This window comes from Phocoena sinus, chromosome 7 (assembly GCF_008692025.1).
Source record: "Phocoena sinus isolate mPhoSin1 chromosome 7, mPhoSin1.pri, whole genome shotgun sequence".
NCBI lineage: Eukaryota > Metazoa > Chordata > Mammalia > Artiodactyla > Phocoenidae > Phocoena > Phocoena sinus.
This window is the reverse complement of record NC_045769.1, coordinates 87,430,577-87,449,049: the sequence shown is the minus strand read 5'-3', so window position 1 is coordinate 87,449,049 and position 18,473 is coordinate 87,430,577. Positions and strand designations below refer to the sequence as shown.

At 39.1% G+C, this 18,473-nt stretch overlaps 1 protein-coding gene across 4 annotated transcripts in view; it reads right to left on the bottom strand.

The window, feature by feature from the left end:
• GTDC1 (glycosyltransferase like domain containing 1) overlaps positions 1–18,473 on the bottom strand; it is a 505,179-nt gene that overhangs the window by 51,268 nt on the left and 435,438 nt on the right. For 2 of the 4 annotated variants that reach the window (XM_032637180.1, XM_032637179.1), the window contains one exon: positions 10,358–10,739. The exons of 1 other annotated variant lie outside the window; for it this stretch is intronic. In XM_032637180.1, the coding sequence (XP_032493071.1) occupies positions 10,511–10,739 (229 nt within the window). In that variant the 3' untranslated portion in view covers positions 10,358–10,510. Of the gene's footprint in view, positions 1–6,687; positions 7,030–10,357; positions 10,740–18,473 lie in introns of those variants that run through there. One more of the 4 variants, XM_032637182.1, reaches the window with a different exon arrangement.

Here is an 18,473-nt window from a genome sequence, read left to right as displayed (position 1 = left end):
GATAAATCATCAACATAAATGGATCTCTAAAACATAATTTCAAGTCACAGAGTAATATATTATGATTCCTTTTATATAAAGTACAAAAGAAGGCAAAACAAGATAAGATAAAGATTCATATTTTTATAAGTATATACACATACCATTTCTGCATAGATTAATACACATATATGATAACTTTAAGGAAAACAAGGGATTAATTAACATAATTCAGGATAGCAGTTACCTCTGAGGCAGAGGAAGGGGACTTCAACTGAGCAGAAACTCACAAAACATAGGCTTTCAAGTGAAAAGGTAGTATCTTATTTCTTAGGCTGAATTATGAGCAGTGGTCATTTTCTTCTTTTTAAAATGCTACTTATATATATTACATACATTCTTGTAGTATGCTCTATTTCACCATATTAAGTATTATATTCACAATAAAATACAAAACACTTTGTTCACAGTAAAAAGTAAAAACAGAAAGAAAGTCTGAGTAAGAGAAATGGATCAAGTCTAGATTCTAAAATGATTATCCTGGTGGACATACAGAAGAGAGACATTGATGGCTTCTACTATCGAGAAGGGAGAAAATGAGGTTCTAACCAGGGCAGTGCCAATCAAGGGCAGATTTAGAAGAGAAACCTTGTGAACACATAACTGACAGAATAGATAAGAGGATATTGATGTGTTTTGTGCCTGGCTTATTGTTAGGATGGTGATGATGACCAAAGAGAACTGTAGGGAAGCTCTATTTGAAGGGTGAGAGAAAGAATAAGAGTAACCAACAGAAAGATAGACTCAGAAGAGAACAACGTCCCAAAAGCCAAGTGAGGATTAGGAAGTTTGGACGGGATAGCTTCAACCACTGTAGCGTATGTTCTAAGGTCATCTGCTTATGAAATATACAGGGATATTTTTCTGGACTTGGGGTGAAAGGACAGGTTATGGAATAGCAGCTGTGGGAGAAACAATGGGGAAAAAACAGAGACAAAAAAATGACTGAACAGCAATGAGAGCCCAGCTGAGGTTCGATGGCATGAATCTGTAGGACAGCCAGCTGGCACAATTCGTGACCTACTCCCACAATCTTGGTCATCACTGAGTGGTTATCAAGGCTGCGAGTATTTTCATGTTCAAAACATACAGACACACACATGCAAGCACTCATACTTGTACTCACACACTCCAAATTTGGACTAAATAATTTGTTAGAGGTCTATCAAAAACCAGAGACCACAGTACGGAGGAGACTGTAAAATCCTTTACATTAAGCAATAAAATTGCCATGGATAGATAACGAAGCATTTGCATCTAGGCACAGCTTCTTCAGGATTCTAGTTGGTCAGAATTTCTGGGAAAACTTTAAAAAGAAAGGTTAGTGGGATGAATTACAGCCCCAGCTGCAGCAGTTGACTCTGAGGTAGTTCCCTTTCTTTCACTTATGTTAGACCCACCTCCCCTTCGGTTTGCACTCTGGTTGGTCCAGGTGGCTTACCTGGTAGTTTGACCCAGGTCCTCATCTCTGGGCTCTGTTTCCATGTCCTTCTCGAGCCGTAGTTCTTATACTTGCCCTTCACAAGTACAAGTTACAGTGGGCAGGAGAGGCACACATATTTCCCATTGTGTAACAGTACCCCTACCTTTTTTTATGAGAACCATGGTCAATTATAAGGGGAACCCAAAGTAATGCGACAGCAATGTGACTTTGAGTTTACTGTGTTTTACTATGATCCCTGATGGAGGCATCCTTATCTGAGAACCAGGTCCTCAAGACCTACAGAGCCCAATGTTGCAGAGACAGGAAGATTGACCTGTGAGTTACTAGGAGTGATGAAGAGGAGGACCCCTCCCACTTCTACCCCTAAATTCCCAGACCCATGTATTTTATCTACTGAGGTCACAGTCATTTGCTGCAAAGTGCTTCCTTGGTCCAAGGTAATGTTATGCAGGATTGCCTGCCAGTAAACCAGACACTCAATGAACCCTCAGAGAGTGGTGCTGGCCAAGGACCTCCAAGCAGAAAAGGCAACCCCATACCTGGAGTAGGAGGGAATCCAGTCGAGAAGAAACACTATAGAAAGGGTCTGATGTAGTCAATAGCCGACAAGTAGCTTGTTGGTGTCCTCAAGGGATATTACTGTACCAGGGTCTGACAATAATTAGTCATAATGGGAAATTCTGGCTCTTCAAGGATCCTGTTATCTCCATTGCTACAAGCGGGTTCAGACATACTCCCCTGTTTCTTTCTGGAACATGCTAACCAAGTCCTGCATATCACTATCCTTTTCCCAGTCGGCCTGTGCTGAGATTTGCAAAATTATAGGTCTGGGGCCAAGAGGGGAGTTGAGGGAAGAGGAGGAAAAACAGTGTCTTGTAAGAGACCTATCTCATTTGAAGGTTCTTCGTGTTTTTCAAGCAAGAGGAGAATCTCTAACTTCCAGCAAGAATTAAGCCACTTCTACAGAACCCGGGGTTTCAGGGAAATTGGCAAATTCAAGCTTCTCAAACACTTTTACCCAGAAATCCCTGCCCAGATCCCATTTGCTTCTTATCAGAGCCTAACTTTGACACAGGAGACTTGTCTATTCTGAGAATTTAGTCTTCTCCACAATTCAGCCACTTTTACAATTAAATATAAAGTAACCAAACAATGTCTGATCATCAGCTGTGTGTGACCTTCTACTACAGAAGATGAGAGCCTCAAATGCTTACAAGAAGGCCTTCTGGCTAACACTTTGCTTTAAACTATTGATTAATAGATCTGAGCCTGTCATTTTCTCTCTTCATTGGATCAGTAGCCCTTAGCAGTAGCCATCTAGTTCCACAGTCCTTACAGTTACTGTTTTCCCCATATCTCTTAAATACCTGAGACTTTGCACAAATTATTACATCCCTTCTACCTGTACTGTATCCCAGTTCATTACAGATGAAAGTCTTAGCAATGGCACTGCCACAGTATAACTGGAATGATCAATATTCCCCCTTCCAGTAGTGGCGGGGTGCACATTGCCTGCCATCTAGCCAACAAGGACTCCAACTTCAGAATCCCATCCTTACAAGTTGCTTTCTAAGACCACATCTCCTTTCAGCAGTCTTAGGTTAGGTTCCCTAGAAGCAGAGCTTAAGAAGGGGCTTCTGGTTTAGGTTATTTTTTGAGTGAGTGCTCTCAAAAGAAAGGGACTGAGGGAGGAAGGGGAGGGCAGAGGAAGAAACTAAGAAAGGATGTGGTCTCGGCTTCGGTTTGTTCCCATACGAAGTTCTGGAGCACAAATTGTACCACAGAGTTGGTCACAGTTTGAGGCAAAACTACACCACTTTTCTACCCCTGTGTCAGACAGTCATTGTCTATAGTCTGTCCCAGGAGGGGCAGTGCTGGAGGTGGGTGTGTAGACTTCCTGGTGAGGCACCTCCTGGTCAAGGGCATTTCTGCCGAGAAGGCACAGCTGTGAATGGCTATCAGCCTACACCCATGGCAGTTAGGCATTGGATGCCTCAGAGTATGCAAGGGATCCAACAGCATGGCAACAACAGCATCCACTAAACTACCACGTCTTAAGATATCCTTAGTGTCACAAAGTACAGTAACACAGAAGAGCAATTCCATGAAATCAAACCATAAATTTAAAGCCATGCAGTGGTGTGCCAGAACCGGCTTCTATTAGCCCACAAGAATTGATTATTCACATGTCTTCCCAGCTCGGCATTCAGTGATGTCATGTTGGGAGCTTGAAACTGTCCATGGTGGGAGTACTTACACCATGGAAACTGGCAAAAGCTACGCACCAGGCCCTTTTTATGGGGGGTGGGGGAAAGGGGGTGGATGATCAAGTTGTTAAACATTTACCAGCACGCCACTGATGGTGCAAGATAAGAATTGTTATTCCTGATTTTAAGTATGAGGAAAATAAGCTAAGAAAGAGCAATTAAGTGACAGATTTAGAATTAAAATCTATTTCTATCTGACTTTATTATAACAGGAATATTAGGTTTAGTTTAACATACATTTATCGAGTAGCAACCATGTGCCAGGCATTGTTGTCAACTAAGACACATTCTCAATCCACAAAAGAAATGGAATGAGAGTTCAATCTTTGGGAAACCAAGAACATGATATCTAGGGAATTTGATTGAATTTTTTCTAGCTATTTTCATGTCTTTGAGATTTTAATAATGTTCTAAAGATTTTTCCCTTTTCAATCTATAATATGAAGATTTAAAATATCTAATCTTAATGCCTCAGTTTATGAGATACGTATGCAAAAGCACTTTGGAAATGCAGAAAGCTTAATACAAATGGATGAATTGTTAATAAGAAAATCAATAGTGAAGATAACAGCCCTTTTTCAAATGGCTGAAGGAATAGATCCCTTGGAGTGAAGATAAGGAGGACTCCAAATACCCTTCTTAAATTGAGTCAAGGCCACTTTTTCTTGTCGTGTTCAATTGAAGTGGAATAATTTTTTCAGGCTCTTGTTTTCACAATGACTTTTCAATGTGGTCGGAATCCTTCTGGCCCTGAAGAAATGAGCAGCTCTTCTCTCTTCCAACATTTGACTCCATCACCTCTTCAGAGCCAGAACTGGAGTTGTTCTGAAGGAAGTGTTTGCAGACTAAGGAAGCTCCAGCTGTTGGTGGTACATGCATTCAGGGAAGGTTGTGGAGTCCAGGCCCTTCATCTTTTTGGGTGTTTGGTGATTTGCTGATTTCAAGACTCTCATATTTCAAATCTTCTCTTCTGTTCCTCACTTTCCTTCTCTCACATCTTTGTCTAGAAGTTGCCCCCCATCTGTCCCAGGAACTCCACTTCATTTTTCATCCTAGCTATCCTTGCTGGCTCCTCTTCTCACTCCTTCTGTCAGAATAATACGTTATCATCGTAGTGTCATTGATCTCCAATGCTGCAAACATTGCTGGCTTTCGAGAGCATGGATATTCTGATGGGACTTCCCTGGTGGCCCAGCGGTTAAGACTCTGCACCTCCACTGCAGGGGGCGCGGGTTCGATCCCTGGTCGGGGAACTAGGATCCTGCGTGCCTCATGGTGCAGCCAAAAAATAAATTTAAAAAAAAAAAGGAAAAAAAGGAAGGAGAGAAAATAAAAGACAATTTGCTATTACCATAATGAAATGTACAATCACAGCATCAGGAACAGTCGTAATGCTGGCAAAAACACCAATCTGATCTGAGCACCCGACTGGTTCTTAGAGAAACCAATCCATGAGTACAAACGTTCACACACACACACATACACACACACACATGCAGCATATGATTATAAACCTTTTCCTTAACTGAACAAAGAAAAGGCAACAAAAATCTTCAAAGGGCTTGTTCTTTCTGGGTCAAATTTCATAAGACTGCTATCAAAGCAGGTTGTATATGAGAGACAAGGAAGGTTATAGATGAGAGACAAAGACAAAAAAAATTCACTTGCTCCAAGAATTTGCTGAACGATTTCATTTTGTTGAATTCCACCCATTAAAACATGTATTTAAATCCTAACAATGACTGACAGACATTTGGAAAGCAAAAGTAAAAGTTGACCTGCAGACAGTTCAAATTTGCCATATGCTTGCTGTCACCATTAACAGTCTGTAGACCATCCTAATTTATGCTTCAGTGAACTAACCTGATGTATTTTAAAGAATGTGAATACCTGTTTATTTTTCAAATAAGGCATTTTATTTTTCCTTATTACTCATATGTATGACAGCAATGATAAATGATTAAGGGCAAATTTAAGAGAGTTGGAAGCGGAGAGAATGGGTTTTCCCTCCTATGACCTATCACAAATGTTTTCTACTTAAATGATTGTCTCACTGAGGAAATTCTCAAAAAGTATTCATCAGGGACAATTTCAGAAATAAAAGTTATTTCCTTCAACACAGCCTAACAGAATTTTAAAAGGAACTTATTAGTGTTTAGGAATCACTATAGTTTAAATGGTGTGTGTATATATACAAATTACTAAACATACACTTTTTTTAACCTGTCTAATTTTTTGCCTTTTTAAAAAGAATTTTCTTACTCTCTCATGTGTTTAAGCGACCACATATCATATTAACTAGATGCCCTTTCCTTTTCTTTCATGAAACTATATTTCTTAAGCATTATTGTAGATGGAAGGAATTTCTGATGGAAGGGAAAAGAGCTTTGGTTGTTTTTAAATTTGATAACTTCAGTCCAAATCTCCTCATCCTTTTCTCTTTGTGCATTTAAGGATAGGTCTTCAACTTTTCCAGTTTTAATCAGATAGCCCAGTTGGTCATGTTTATGGTAAAAATGTCATTAAAGCCTGAGTAAATAAAATAATTAAGAGATTTACTAATTAATTTTTAAATATTCTAGATTCTGAGCAAGGGCTATAGATTGTTATACAGTCTTTGTCTCTTTTGCTTTTAACATAATGGTTGCTGTGTGGTAATGCTCAATAAATGAATTTTAATTAGTTACTAATAGTTATTTATAAGTTATATGTATTCTGCTTTTAAAGCCACCATATTTATGTCAAAATATTCTAAAACCATCAAACCAACCATCTAACACATGCATAACCATTAATTATCTTAAAATAAAATATTTTGTTGCTTGCATTTTAGCAAACTTTACTTTTCAGGTATCTCTTCTGATGGCATTTAAGGTATGAATCATGAAAATAATAAATAACTTGCAGTGGGTCGTAGAAATTACACATGAAAATAGAATAAAAATGGTTTAATTACAGGCTTGTGCTTGTGGTCACACTGATGGACAAAGCCCTTGGGAATATTAGAAAGCTGATCTACCCCTCGCCCAACAGCATCTACCTGGATTTTCACTGCAAAACCTCCTTGTCCCTTAAATTCACGAGAAGAGGAGAGTAGGAATGATGCACCACTTCATCTGAAGCACCAGCAAGGCTCTCGGTTCATCTGTAGAAGCGAAGCCCTGGGCAGCTGGCACCCTTCCACAGGGAGCTACAAACACCACTTTGCCACATTGCAAGTTTCCTCAGGCAACAGATGTCTTGTAGCTGCCGTGCAGGTCTCCAACTCTACCAAGCCACCTGGACAACATATTTAATGTACCGACAATGCTTCTGTCACCACTTGGGAAAGATTTTTTAACTTTTATTTAATTTTTTTCTCCCAACACCTTCATGATCAGTGAAATTTGGCTTCGGATTGCAAAAATTTGTATTCAAAAATGTAAGGGGAAAATCAAAAGCCTCTCACTTCTCCCCATCCCCCAACTTCCCCCAAGGATTCCAGAAAAAAATTCATTCATCTTCTGTATCATGACAATTACATTTTATTCTTTAAAAATCGAACGTTTCCAAAGAGTAGTTTTGCTGAACCACTGCACAGAAAAGTTAAACAACGAACTGCTAAATGGCTCACTCTCCTGCTTGGCTCTGACAGCACCAAACTTTAACGTGCCTCCACCACAACTTTAAACTGTGGGTGCAATCCTCTTAGAACATTATCTGGAAAACATTCTGACTTTTTCGGCTGCTAAAGTGATACTTACAGTACCGTTGTGTCTGTTTAGTTTAAAAATGAGGTTGATAACGATAATGTTTTTCCTAAGATGATCTTCTACTTTTTAATGATAGCCGTAGTTTCCCCTACATAAATGACTAAATCCTTACAGAATCTTGGTCTTGATTAGCACTCCTGCTAGTAAAATTTCACATACTAAATCAGCACCAGCTGTAGCAAGCAAGAAAGAAAAAGGCAAGTGTAAATGTTCCATATGCCCCACCAAATTGGCATCTGTGTCAGTAACCCTTTTTTTTTAAACTATTGTATACATACATTCTCTTAAGTGTTTTGTTCACAAAATACTGCTAACAAAATTCCTCTGTTGGCATCTCAAGGAAAGAGCCTGTCCTTGGTATCAGTCAACTGCACAAAATACAATTTCTCCTTCTCCTCTTGTGGTCACAGACACACCTGAATGTTCTATGTATACAAGTTGCTTCAAGTTAGTGAACCTTTATTTTGACATCTGTTCCCTGTAATATGACACTGCAGTGCTCTTATAAAGCTGCTTTACAGTTGGAGTTTAACTGGTAGCAACACTAAACAATGTCAGAGAGACAATCAAATTATGTTGGTCACCTGGAAGGTATCTCAGAGACCAGGCTCAAAACAAATAACCTGGAACGTGCTGATGGAAGACAGCATTGGTGATCACTCTCACCTTGTCGGCCCTATTTTCTTCCCATTATGAAGGGTCTCTTCACACATAGATATAAATAGATATAAATAAAGATATAGATACATCAGAAATAATCCCAAAGCTGTATCTAAGATGGTACATTATGCTACTTTAGGTGGTTTTCAATACCTTATCCATTGGGACCTTACTGATTGTCTGAAATCCAGTAAATATAGTTCTTCAGGAACATATTCAAACCATCAGTATGAATCCTACAATAGCCATTAGAAAGCTACAAACATAGAAGAGTGTACTAATTAAATGGTCTACATATAAGGAGTATCAGTTGGCCATGTCCCAGAGATAGCTGCCATACAGAGGAAAAAATACGTTTAAGTATTTTCTCCTCTGTTTGGAACCTGGTTATCCTGGTAGGCCAGCGTATACGGAAGAGAGAACACCCTTTTCTTTGTGACACTCATTGATTCCTGCTCATGCGTCCCCACAAGGGTTGATACTTTGTGTTGCTCTTGTTTACCTCCATGTCTGCCTCTCTGGATTTGACTATAAGCTCCTTGAGATAGTTTCTCTGTAGTCCTATATCTGTCCTACTGGAGTAGCAGAGTTTAGCAAATACCCAGCAAATGTCTGCCCACATCAAAATGGTTAAGGAATGCTCAAAGTTTTTGTTAAAAGCTAAATGAACCGGTCGATGAAGAGCTTACCAATTGGGATCAAATGACCCAACTACATAATGACAAGGGGAAATGGATGAAAATTTCCTTTGTTTCCCTGATGTTTCCCTGCTATATAAACTTCCTTTCATCAGGTGTTATCATATGGGTATTGAGATTTAGTGAAAGTTGCTCTTGATAGCTCATTTATATCTAAGGGTAAAAATCAGAAGGCATTTTGGTTACAAGTTAAAAATCTCTTGGATTTTAAGATCCAGTTTACCTAAATTCTTAGTGAAAAATTTTAGAGAAGGGCATGTGGGAAAATCTACAACTACGATATATCTTGCAAAGTGCTTTTATAAAATATGAAAATTCATTCTCTTAGAAACATGTAGCTTCCCTTACAAGACAATGGCTTCTCTCCCTGGTACTGTTAGTAGTCCAACAAATCTGCTAGCCTCCTCTCAGGGAAGCTGTGAGAGGAATTCCCGTAGTGGGAAGTTTGGATGAGACAATCTAATGTTTATATACATGAAATTCAACTACACTTACCAACCGTATAGTGATCTTGCAGCTGTTGTAATGATTATACTGAACTGATTCTTAAAACATTTGGTCCTATTATAGTTGACAGCAGCAGTGGTAAAATCTGTATTATCTGCTAACCTTTATGATCCCAGAAAGTAAGCACAGTTGTTTGTATCTCTATGTTCCTGAATATCAGCACGGTAATACAGAGTATATATTTTTTATATGACTGCTGAATACATGACTTTTTTTTGAACAACTGATTTCTTACATGGTTGCCCGCTTGGTCTGTAATTGGTATGCTTATTTTAATACAGTTGTATGGATGATAAATTACACACTGATATGGGATTTCCCCAGATGACAGACAAGTATTAAAATGAACTTGGAGAGTCAATCAGTCAGGAAGTCCTTTCTGAGAACTCCGTGTGTGTGCTGTCCTACTACATTTCATAATATAGAGTCATCAGCCCAAAAGAAGAAGGACAGTTGCCGGTGCAAGCCAGGATGGCATCAAGCTGGCATCTGGTTGCTTTATGCCTGTGTCTGCTTGTTAAATATTTTTAACATCAACTTTGGTTCCTGATCCAAGGCAGTTTGTGAGAGTGTTGAGAAGGTACCATGCAATTATCATCTTAAAATAATTAGGCAATAGAGGAATATGAAAAACAGTGTAGTTTATACAATGCTTACAAGGAGTTCATAGAAAATGGTCGTGGTGACATATGGAATTTTCATTCGGGGCACTGGCCTTCAGATTTCAAGGTGATGCTTGGACTAATCCTGTCTATGTATATCGGGGACTGAGGGCTACCAGTTGTCATTGCCTTTTATAATTCCATAGGCTCTGCTCACCAGAAGCTATCTCATTCTCTGGAGATGCACGCCCGGGTACTTTGTGGTGGGTGGTTGCTTCTTAAAAGGCCACAGCCAGGTCACACATGATTTAAAGTGCTACTTTATTTAAGACAATTTTCAAGGGTTTCTTCTCCCTTTGCTATCTATGATTGCCCCATTTCGGTTTGCCATAGAACAGCTGTTTTGATATCCCGCATTTACCCATTCTCCACATGCATCCAGCCCAGAGGGATTGTTAAGCAGATCATTGTTTTAATTCTGGCTAGGTTCCAGGTCCCCATTATTAGTGATCCTGTCTTAACATTTACTGTTCAGTTTGGCTCACAGGTGATGTTGATTAAATTGGATATGCCATCTGGGGTGGGTTTTCATCTGATAGGCACATTCAAGGCTGAGCACACCTACTGCTTCATTTGGGTCTGAAGCTTTATGCCTTGTGTGATGGCATTCTGGACATGGCTGTGTGCAACCTGGGCTTGAGTCCTGCATCTCCAGATAATGGTTCTTTGAATTTGGGCAATCCACTTCTCTATTCAGGGCTTTGATTTTTCTAATGAATAAAACAGAGAGAATCATCATTAATTCATTCCTTCACTTAGTTCCTCGTTAATTTTTTAACCATTTATTAGGCAGCCACTTTTTGCCTGAGACTCTGCCAGGTTTGGAGAAATCAAAGATAATAAAGAATATACTGATACTACATGTATCATTTACAAAATATCTCTTTATATTAATAGATATGAACAAAGAGCTATGGAGCCTGGAGGACAGAGCAACAAAATCTGCCCCCAGGAATCACAGGATTTCTCAAGAAGGACATGATCATTGAGTTGTATCCTATAATTCAAGGGCTCCAAATTTTTCTTTTGTGCATCTCATTGATTAAAATATCCATGTGAGGATAACACATAACTTTATGTATTGGGAGAAAATGTCAAACATGTACAAATTATTTTTTATTTCATCAGTTAATTTAAATAAGTGAAGTAGACTGAAATACATTCCATCTGGGCTTGTTTTGAGAAGCAAATGGCGTGATGTGTAAACAGAGCAAAATGCTGGAGAGAGCTCTTTTGAACCTGTGGGTGATGTTGCATGCCCTTCCTATCCCAAGAGGGGATCCCAGGACTAAATTAGAAAGTGAATGTGAAAGAATATTGGAAATGTAAAGCATTGATAATAAAAAGAGCAGTAAGAGCTAACACTTATTTCACTTTTACAATATTCGAGCCATCACCCTAATGTTCTACATGAATTAGCTCATTTAATTCTCCCAACAACCAAATGGTAGGTTCTAGAGGTGAGCCATCTAAAGTGTCGATATTGTACCATTTTTGACTTACAAAAATGACAGTTTCATAGGGTTCCACCTATTTTTACTTCACTATTTTACAGAGGAAGAAATGATAAAACTACACTAATTTAAAAAATTGAAAATACAAAGTATACAGTGTAGTGCTACCTCCATCATGCCTTTCCCCTTGCTTCCATCCTATCCCACAGATGTAACTTCTTTTAACATGTGGGATATGTACTTCTAGTATATTATTATGTCGTAGAAGCCTTTGTAAAAACACTGGATGGAATATTATATGTACTGCTCTATATCCTGCATATTAGATAAACTAAAATTATGTATATTGTTCTACAACCTGCATTGTTCACTTTACATTCTATCATGGACAGCTTTTTATGACAGCTTTTTCAGGTGGGTCTACCTTATCTTATTCAAAGTCTGTGTAGTGTTCCATTACATGAATATATCATGACTCATTTAACCAATCCTTTAATGATGGGTATTGCTATAAAATAAGGCTCAAAAACACATACCACATATTAATGCATATATGTGGAATCTAGAAAAAACGGTACAGATGAACCTATTTGCAGGGCAGTAATAGAGATGCAGACGTAGAGAACAGACATGTGGACGTGGTGGGGGAAGGAGGGGATGAACTGGGAGATTAGGATTGACATATATACACCATCATGTGTGAAATAGATAGCTAGAGGGAACCCACTGTATAGCACAGGGAGCTCAGCTCGGTGTTCTCTAATGACCTAGATGGGTGGGATGGGGGGTGGGGGTGGGAGGGAGGTCCAAGAGGGAGGGCATATATGTATACATATAGCCGATTCACTTCATTGTACACCAGAAACTAACGCAACATTTTATAGCAACTATACCCCAATTTAAAAAAAAAGGAAAAAAAAAGAAGGCTACAGTTGATGTCATTATATGTAAATGATCACTCGTATTTTTAGGATGAAGTCCCAAAAGTACAACTATTGTGCTAAAGTGTAGATATGTTTCACATTTTGATACATATTACTAGATTGTACTACCGAACATTTAGCACAACGTACACTCCCACAAACAATATGTGCTAATGCTCACTTCCTAGTACTTAGCATCATCTTTGGTGTTCTGATAGAATGCACAGACTCTGTTAGTATGTCTGTGACTCTAGACTCTGGATACCAGATCCTGCACAGTGTCATCTTCCCTGGGAATTGGAGACGAGTCACGCAAATTGGCGTAAGCCTGGCAAGTCTGACCTAAGTGATCACAGCTCCAAAATGGCAACCTACAACTGTCGATGATCTAGTAGCTACTGCAACAGGAGTATGGTCTTAGATGGAGGTTTTAATATTTTTAACAAAACTGGACCTTATCTGTGGTAGACAGATAACTGTAGACACGTGATACTCAGAAACACAGTGCAAACCAGCAACAGCCCTATGGGGGCTGTTGAATATGAACGAATGAGTAAAAATTTATTCATTGCTCCCAAAAAAGTCAGAAAGGCTTTCTGGGTGCCTCTTTCAAGTGATGCCTGTGGGATCCAGGCTCTTTGTATTGTATGACTTCCACACTGGTCTCCATTGTTACCACCAAAAGAGAAGAGAAATCATGAAAGATCACACAGACAGTTCTGTCCAGTCCTAGAAGTGCTGTGCATCATTTCCATCAATTTCTAATTGGCCAGGACCTAATCACATGGTCCAATCTAAAGGAAGCTGGGAAATGGAATGTCCCTGTGTGCATAGAAAAAAGAAATGGGATTAACAAGCATCTAACCAGCCAGTCTCTGCCACAGGTGCGCAAACCAAACCTGGGAATTTTATTTTTCTTTGTAAATTTATCAGCAATACTCCTTAAAATTTCGGAGGGAAGACTACTTTGCCATATTTCAATGGGTTCTCAATACCACATAATTCGGGATGCAACTGAATGAATTCACAAACTCATAGCTCTGAGACCTGGAAGTGATCTTGAGACTCCCTAGTTGAATTCACCTCTTCAAGCAGGTAATGTTCTCTCCAGAGACTCTCAGCCTCTTTTAATCACCGAGAATTTCTTTAATGATTTTTCTCCAAAGACCTTACATTCCGAAATAATTTGTATACCAAACTACATTTATGGAACAATAGTATTTATTTTTCCAATGCCTTATTAATCAGAAACATAAAACTGCAAATCAAAAGTTCTGAGCAGAATATGAAGTCTTATAATGAGTTGATGTAAAGCCAGTAAGAAACAAAGAAATTGGAGTTCCAGGGAGGCTGTGTGTTATTTTAGTTACGGAGTGAATCGCATCCCCCAGATTCTGATGGGGAAGCTCTAACAGCCCAGTGTGATTGTATTTGTAGATAGGTCTTTAAGGAGGTGATTAAGGTTAAGTGAGGTCCTAAGTGTGGCGCCCTAATCCTATAGGACCGGTGCCCTTATAAGAAGAGGAAGAGATTCAGAGATGCTCTGTTCAAACGCAGAAGAAATTCTATGTTGAGACACAGCAAGACACCACTGCCTATAAAACAGGAAGAAAGGTCTCGCCAGAAACTAGCGCTGCCGGCACCTTGATATTGGCCTTCCAGCCTCCAGAAAGAACTGTGAGGAAATAAATGTCTGTTGTTCAAACCACTCAGTCTGTGGTATTTTGTTGTAGCAGCCCTAGCTGACTAATATACTCCGTTAAAGGTAAAATTTCCATTGTACTTCTTGAAAATATGAACACAGACCTCAAATGCTTGCTCTATCCTTGTCAATTTGATTAGGAACAAATGTATTTTTCTCCTTTTGTAAAGAGATTTACTTATATAGGGAAATATCATCTCAAATCTCATTTCTTCTGGATGTAACTGTATCAAAAAGCCCTAGCTAGAAGAGTTAGCTCTGCAAGCATGCACTTACCTAAGATTTGGTATTTATTTGTTTGTCGCTTGCTTGTTCTTTACTATATTGTCCCACCTACTAGAGGTTCAGATTCTAGCTTTAATATTCCCTTAGTCAATCTTTGTATACAATTATACATGGATATTAAATGATGTTGAAACTTTCAACCCAAGTTCTCATTTTTAGATTAGTGCAGATAATGGGAAAAGAAATCAGGACAATTAAATGAAACATTTAGATCTGTCACCAGCAAATCATTTCCTCATCCCTCTTCCAGACAAGAATAAGTACATATAGGTTCAGAAAAAGTTATTGAGGCAACATGCCAAGGTCATTTTTTTAAAGGTTCGAAACCCTCTATTGCAAAGAGGTGTTGGTTGTCGGTGTTTGTCACACCCCTCTCTCCCTCCTCCTCCATGTATGACTCTCATACTTGCACTTCATGGATCTGCTTCCCTGTGACCATCACAGACTTAAAGAATGTGAAGACTGTTAGAAAGCAGGATTTAGCATCCCCATTTTAATAATAAATACAAACACACATTTACCCAGTACGTTTTACGCCTGCCTGCAACAAAAACAGCTGAACAGATTGTGATGAAATTCAGAGACTGACAGTCTGACAAAAAAATCCCTTTTTGTCTAAAATCTGGCTTCCATAGGTTTTTGCAAATCTAAATATTTGATTTTGCACTGGAAAAGGAGCCAGTCTTATGTACAATTTATAAAATAAATGTGTAGATACATGTTTTAAAGTCTCCAAATTTTGTCAACACATACTGTCCAACTTGAAAGACTTTTCTCCCCCAGTTTTTTCCCTATGACTTGGGTGTATTTTCCTCCTGCCTTTTAAGGCTTTAACTATATTTATCTAATAAGAACTCTTTTGCAAACCAGTGTTTCAATAGTGATTTAACACTAGTTTCAGTGTCAAATTGCCCTTCCCACAGCAGGGAGTTTTAAGCCTTGCTGTATTATACTTCCAAGATTCTCAGGAGCTGGAGTTGGGAGATATAATATTTTCTTTGAAGTTTGCCTTTCACTACACACTGGGATGCAAACAAGCTTCAGTTACTCAGCAGTCAAACAATTCCATCACACAGCGACCAGGGCTAAATATTGTACCAAATTTTCTAATTATGTCTTTGGAATATTTGCTACACGAGGTTAGGTGAAGGCAGACTAGAATCAATATAAAACTCCTTGTCTAAACAGGACATCTGGGCTTTGAGATATGTTGTTTATTGCCTCAAAATTCCCCTTCAGCAAGTCATAATTACAATAAAGATACCTTAATCGACAAAAACCTTAAAAATATTTCTGATAAACTCACATATATGTTAAAGGTACTTATTGTACCAGAGCTGCATATGACCAGACTGTATACAAATGTGAAGTTCCAGGTTAAAACAGATATATTTTATTCCCATGCGCATTATTATATTGCCTTTCTGGGTTATATATCGTAGCAATTTAGCTGCTGTAGTGCTATTTCTTTAAGGGATTTCTCAATCATTTCATATCCTGAAAGTTGGACCTTTTCCTTTTATGAGATTTCTAAAGTTTATGCATCATTCCTTTCTTTCTTATTAATAGTTCAGAGAGAGAGAGAGAAAAAATGATAAACTGCCAAGGAGGCATCTCATCCATGAGAGAGAAGTAAAGTGTTGAAGAACATTCCATGACCCAGTAGAAAGTATCACGAACTGTTCCCCACAGAAGCTGCAGGCAAATCCGAAAGGTGAGTATTGTCAGGCGTGTCCCTTGAGGCATCCCACAGTTCTGAAGAGCTGAGGAACTGAGCAAAGTACTTTCTGTTTCATTACAAAAATGTAAATATTTCAGTATTGTCCTAAAAGTTAAATAAGAGTTTTGATGTACTTTAATAGTCACTAATTTACGGCAGCATCTAGACACAGTATCTAGAGAGATCCATATTTGGGAAGAAAGAAGACTTAGGCGTTTCAAGAAGTTATTTAGGGTCTTCTTGATCGCTAGTGATACAGCAGGGAAAGGAGAGAGACTGTCTCATAAGAACGTGCCTCTAGCAGTATTAACTTGAGGGCGGGCTTAGCTAATAAAAAAGGGTCGGCTTTGCTATGGCAACAGGAAGCATCCCTGCCTTCAATAGGCTGACAGTTTCAAAGTATGGAAACTTTGAAGAAGGGGGTTGAGGAAGAATATACACTAAAATATTAACTGGCAGTGCTGTCTAAGAACTGAGACTTTGAATAATTTTTATTTTCTTCTTTCTGCATACTTATATTTCTGTAACACTATAAAAATGAGCAGGGGGCTTCCCTGGTGATGCAGTGGTTAAGAATCTGCCTGCCAATGCAGGGGACACGGGTTTGATCCCTGATCTGGGAGGATCCCACATGCCGTGGAGCAACTAAGCCCGTGTGCCACAACTACTGAAGCCCGCACAGCTAGAGCCCATGCTCCACAACAAGAGAAGCCACCACAATGAGATGCCCACGCACCGCAACCAAGAGTAGGCCCCGTTCACCGCAACCAGAGAAAAGCCCGCGCACAGCAATGAAGACCCCACGCAGCCAAAAATAAAATAAGTAAATTTATAACAAAAGAGCAGATATGAATTGTCATCAAAACAGCATTTAATGGAAGCAACCACGATGTCCTTCAGTAGGTGAATGAATAAATAAACTATGGTACACCCAGACAATGGAATATTATTCAGCACTAAAAACAAGTTATCAAGCCATGAAAAGACCTGAAGGAAACTTCAGTGCATATTACTAAGGGAAAGAAGCCAAAAGGAAAGGCTACATACTGTACGAGTCCATCCAAAGGCTGTGTGGAAAAGGCAAAAGTACATAGACAGTGAAAACCAGCGCTTGCCAGGGATTGAGGGGGAGAGAGGGATGAATAAACAGAGGACAGAGGATGTTTAGGGCAATGGAACTATATGATACCCTACACGTCTGATATTATAATGATACATGATACTATAAGAATGGATATATGTCGCTATACGTTTGTCCAAACCCATAGAATGCGGAACACCAAGCGTGAACCCCAGAGGAAACTATGGACTTTGGGTGATTACGACGTGTCGGCGTAGGTTCATCAGTTGTAACACATGTACCACTCTGGTGGGGCATGTTGATCACGAGACAGTCTGAACAGGGATGGCAACAGGGGGTTATGAGAACTCTCTGACCTTCCTTTCAATTCTGCTGAGAACCTAAAACTACTCTAAAAACAGCTGTCTTTAAATGTGAAAAAAACAAATAACTAAAAGCATAAAAAATGGAGAAATATCATGTGTTTTGGAGAAATTAGTATTGTCATGTCCCATCTCTCGAATCCAGTAACTTAACATAGACCAAAATGTCATCCTCTGTGATATTATAAAAAAGAAAGGTCAGCTAAATATGGGTAAACAGCTCATGAGGGTGAAAAGGTAAATGCTCAAAGTAGTCAACCACAGCCCATTCAATGTTTACTCAGAAAAGTTTAGGATTATATAAATAAATATCATTCAAGCCATACTTAGAAGCATTAAGAAGATGCACAGAAAACTCACCCTCCAGATGAGGCTTCACAAATTGAGTCATAGACCTGCATTCAGTTGAACACCAAACAAGGTGCCCCTTTTTCTATAGTAGTGAATATTCTTCAAACAGCAAGGGAGCAGGGCTGCTGTTTGATGCTGATGACATTGAAAATTTAGGAGAACGGAAATCCCATCATTTTTCATTTGTATGCAAATTTGTCTGTTCCAGAAATTAACCCCTGGACCCCATGTCAGTTTTCATCTCCAGGAATTTTCTCTGCCAGCACCACACGGTTTAGGCTTGTCACTATCCTGAGGTCCACCAGACTTCCCCAGTTTAAAAACAACCACCACCCCCAAAGTCAGAATGGCTCTTTGTATACCCTCATTACTGGAGGATAAAGAGCGGTAGCAGGAGAGGGCTGCTGTAAAATGCGCATCTCGAATGGCTGGCCCTGCTGCCAACGGCATTGAAATGCAAACTGCAGACAACTTTGGCCAAATAGCTCTCATTGACCACTGCTCCCCGTCTTAGGTGAATCCGGAACAATAGACCAATCCTATTACCCTCTTTTTGAGCCAGATCT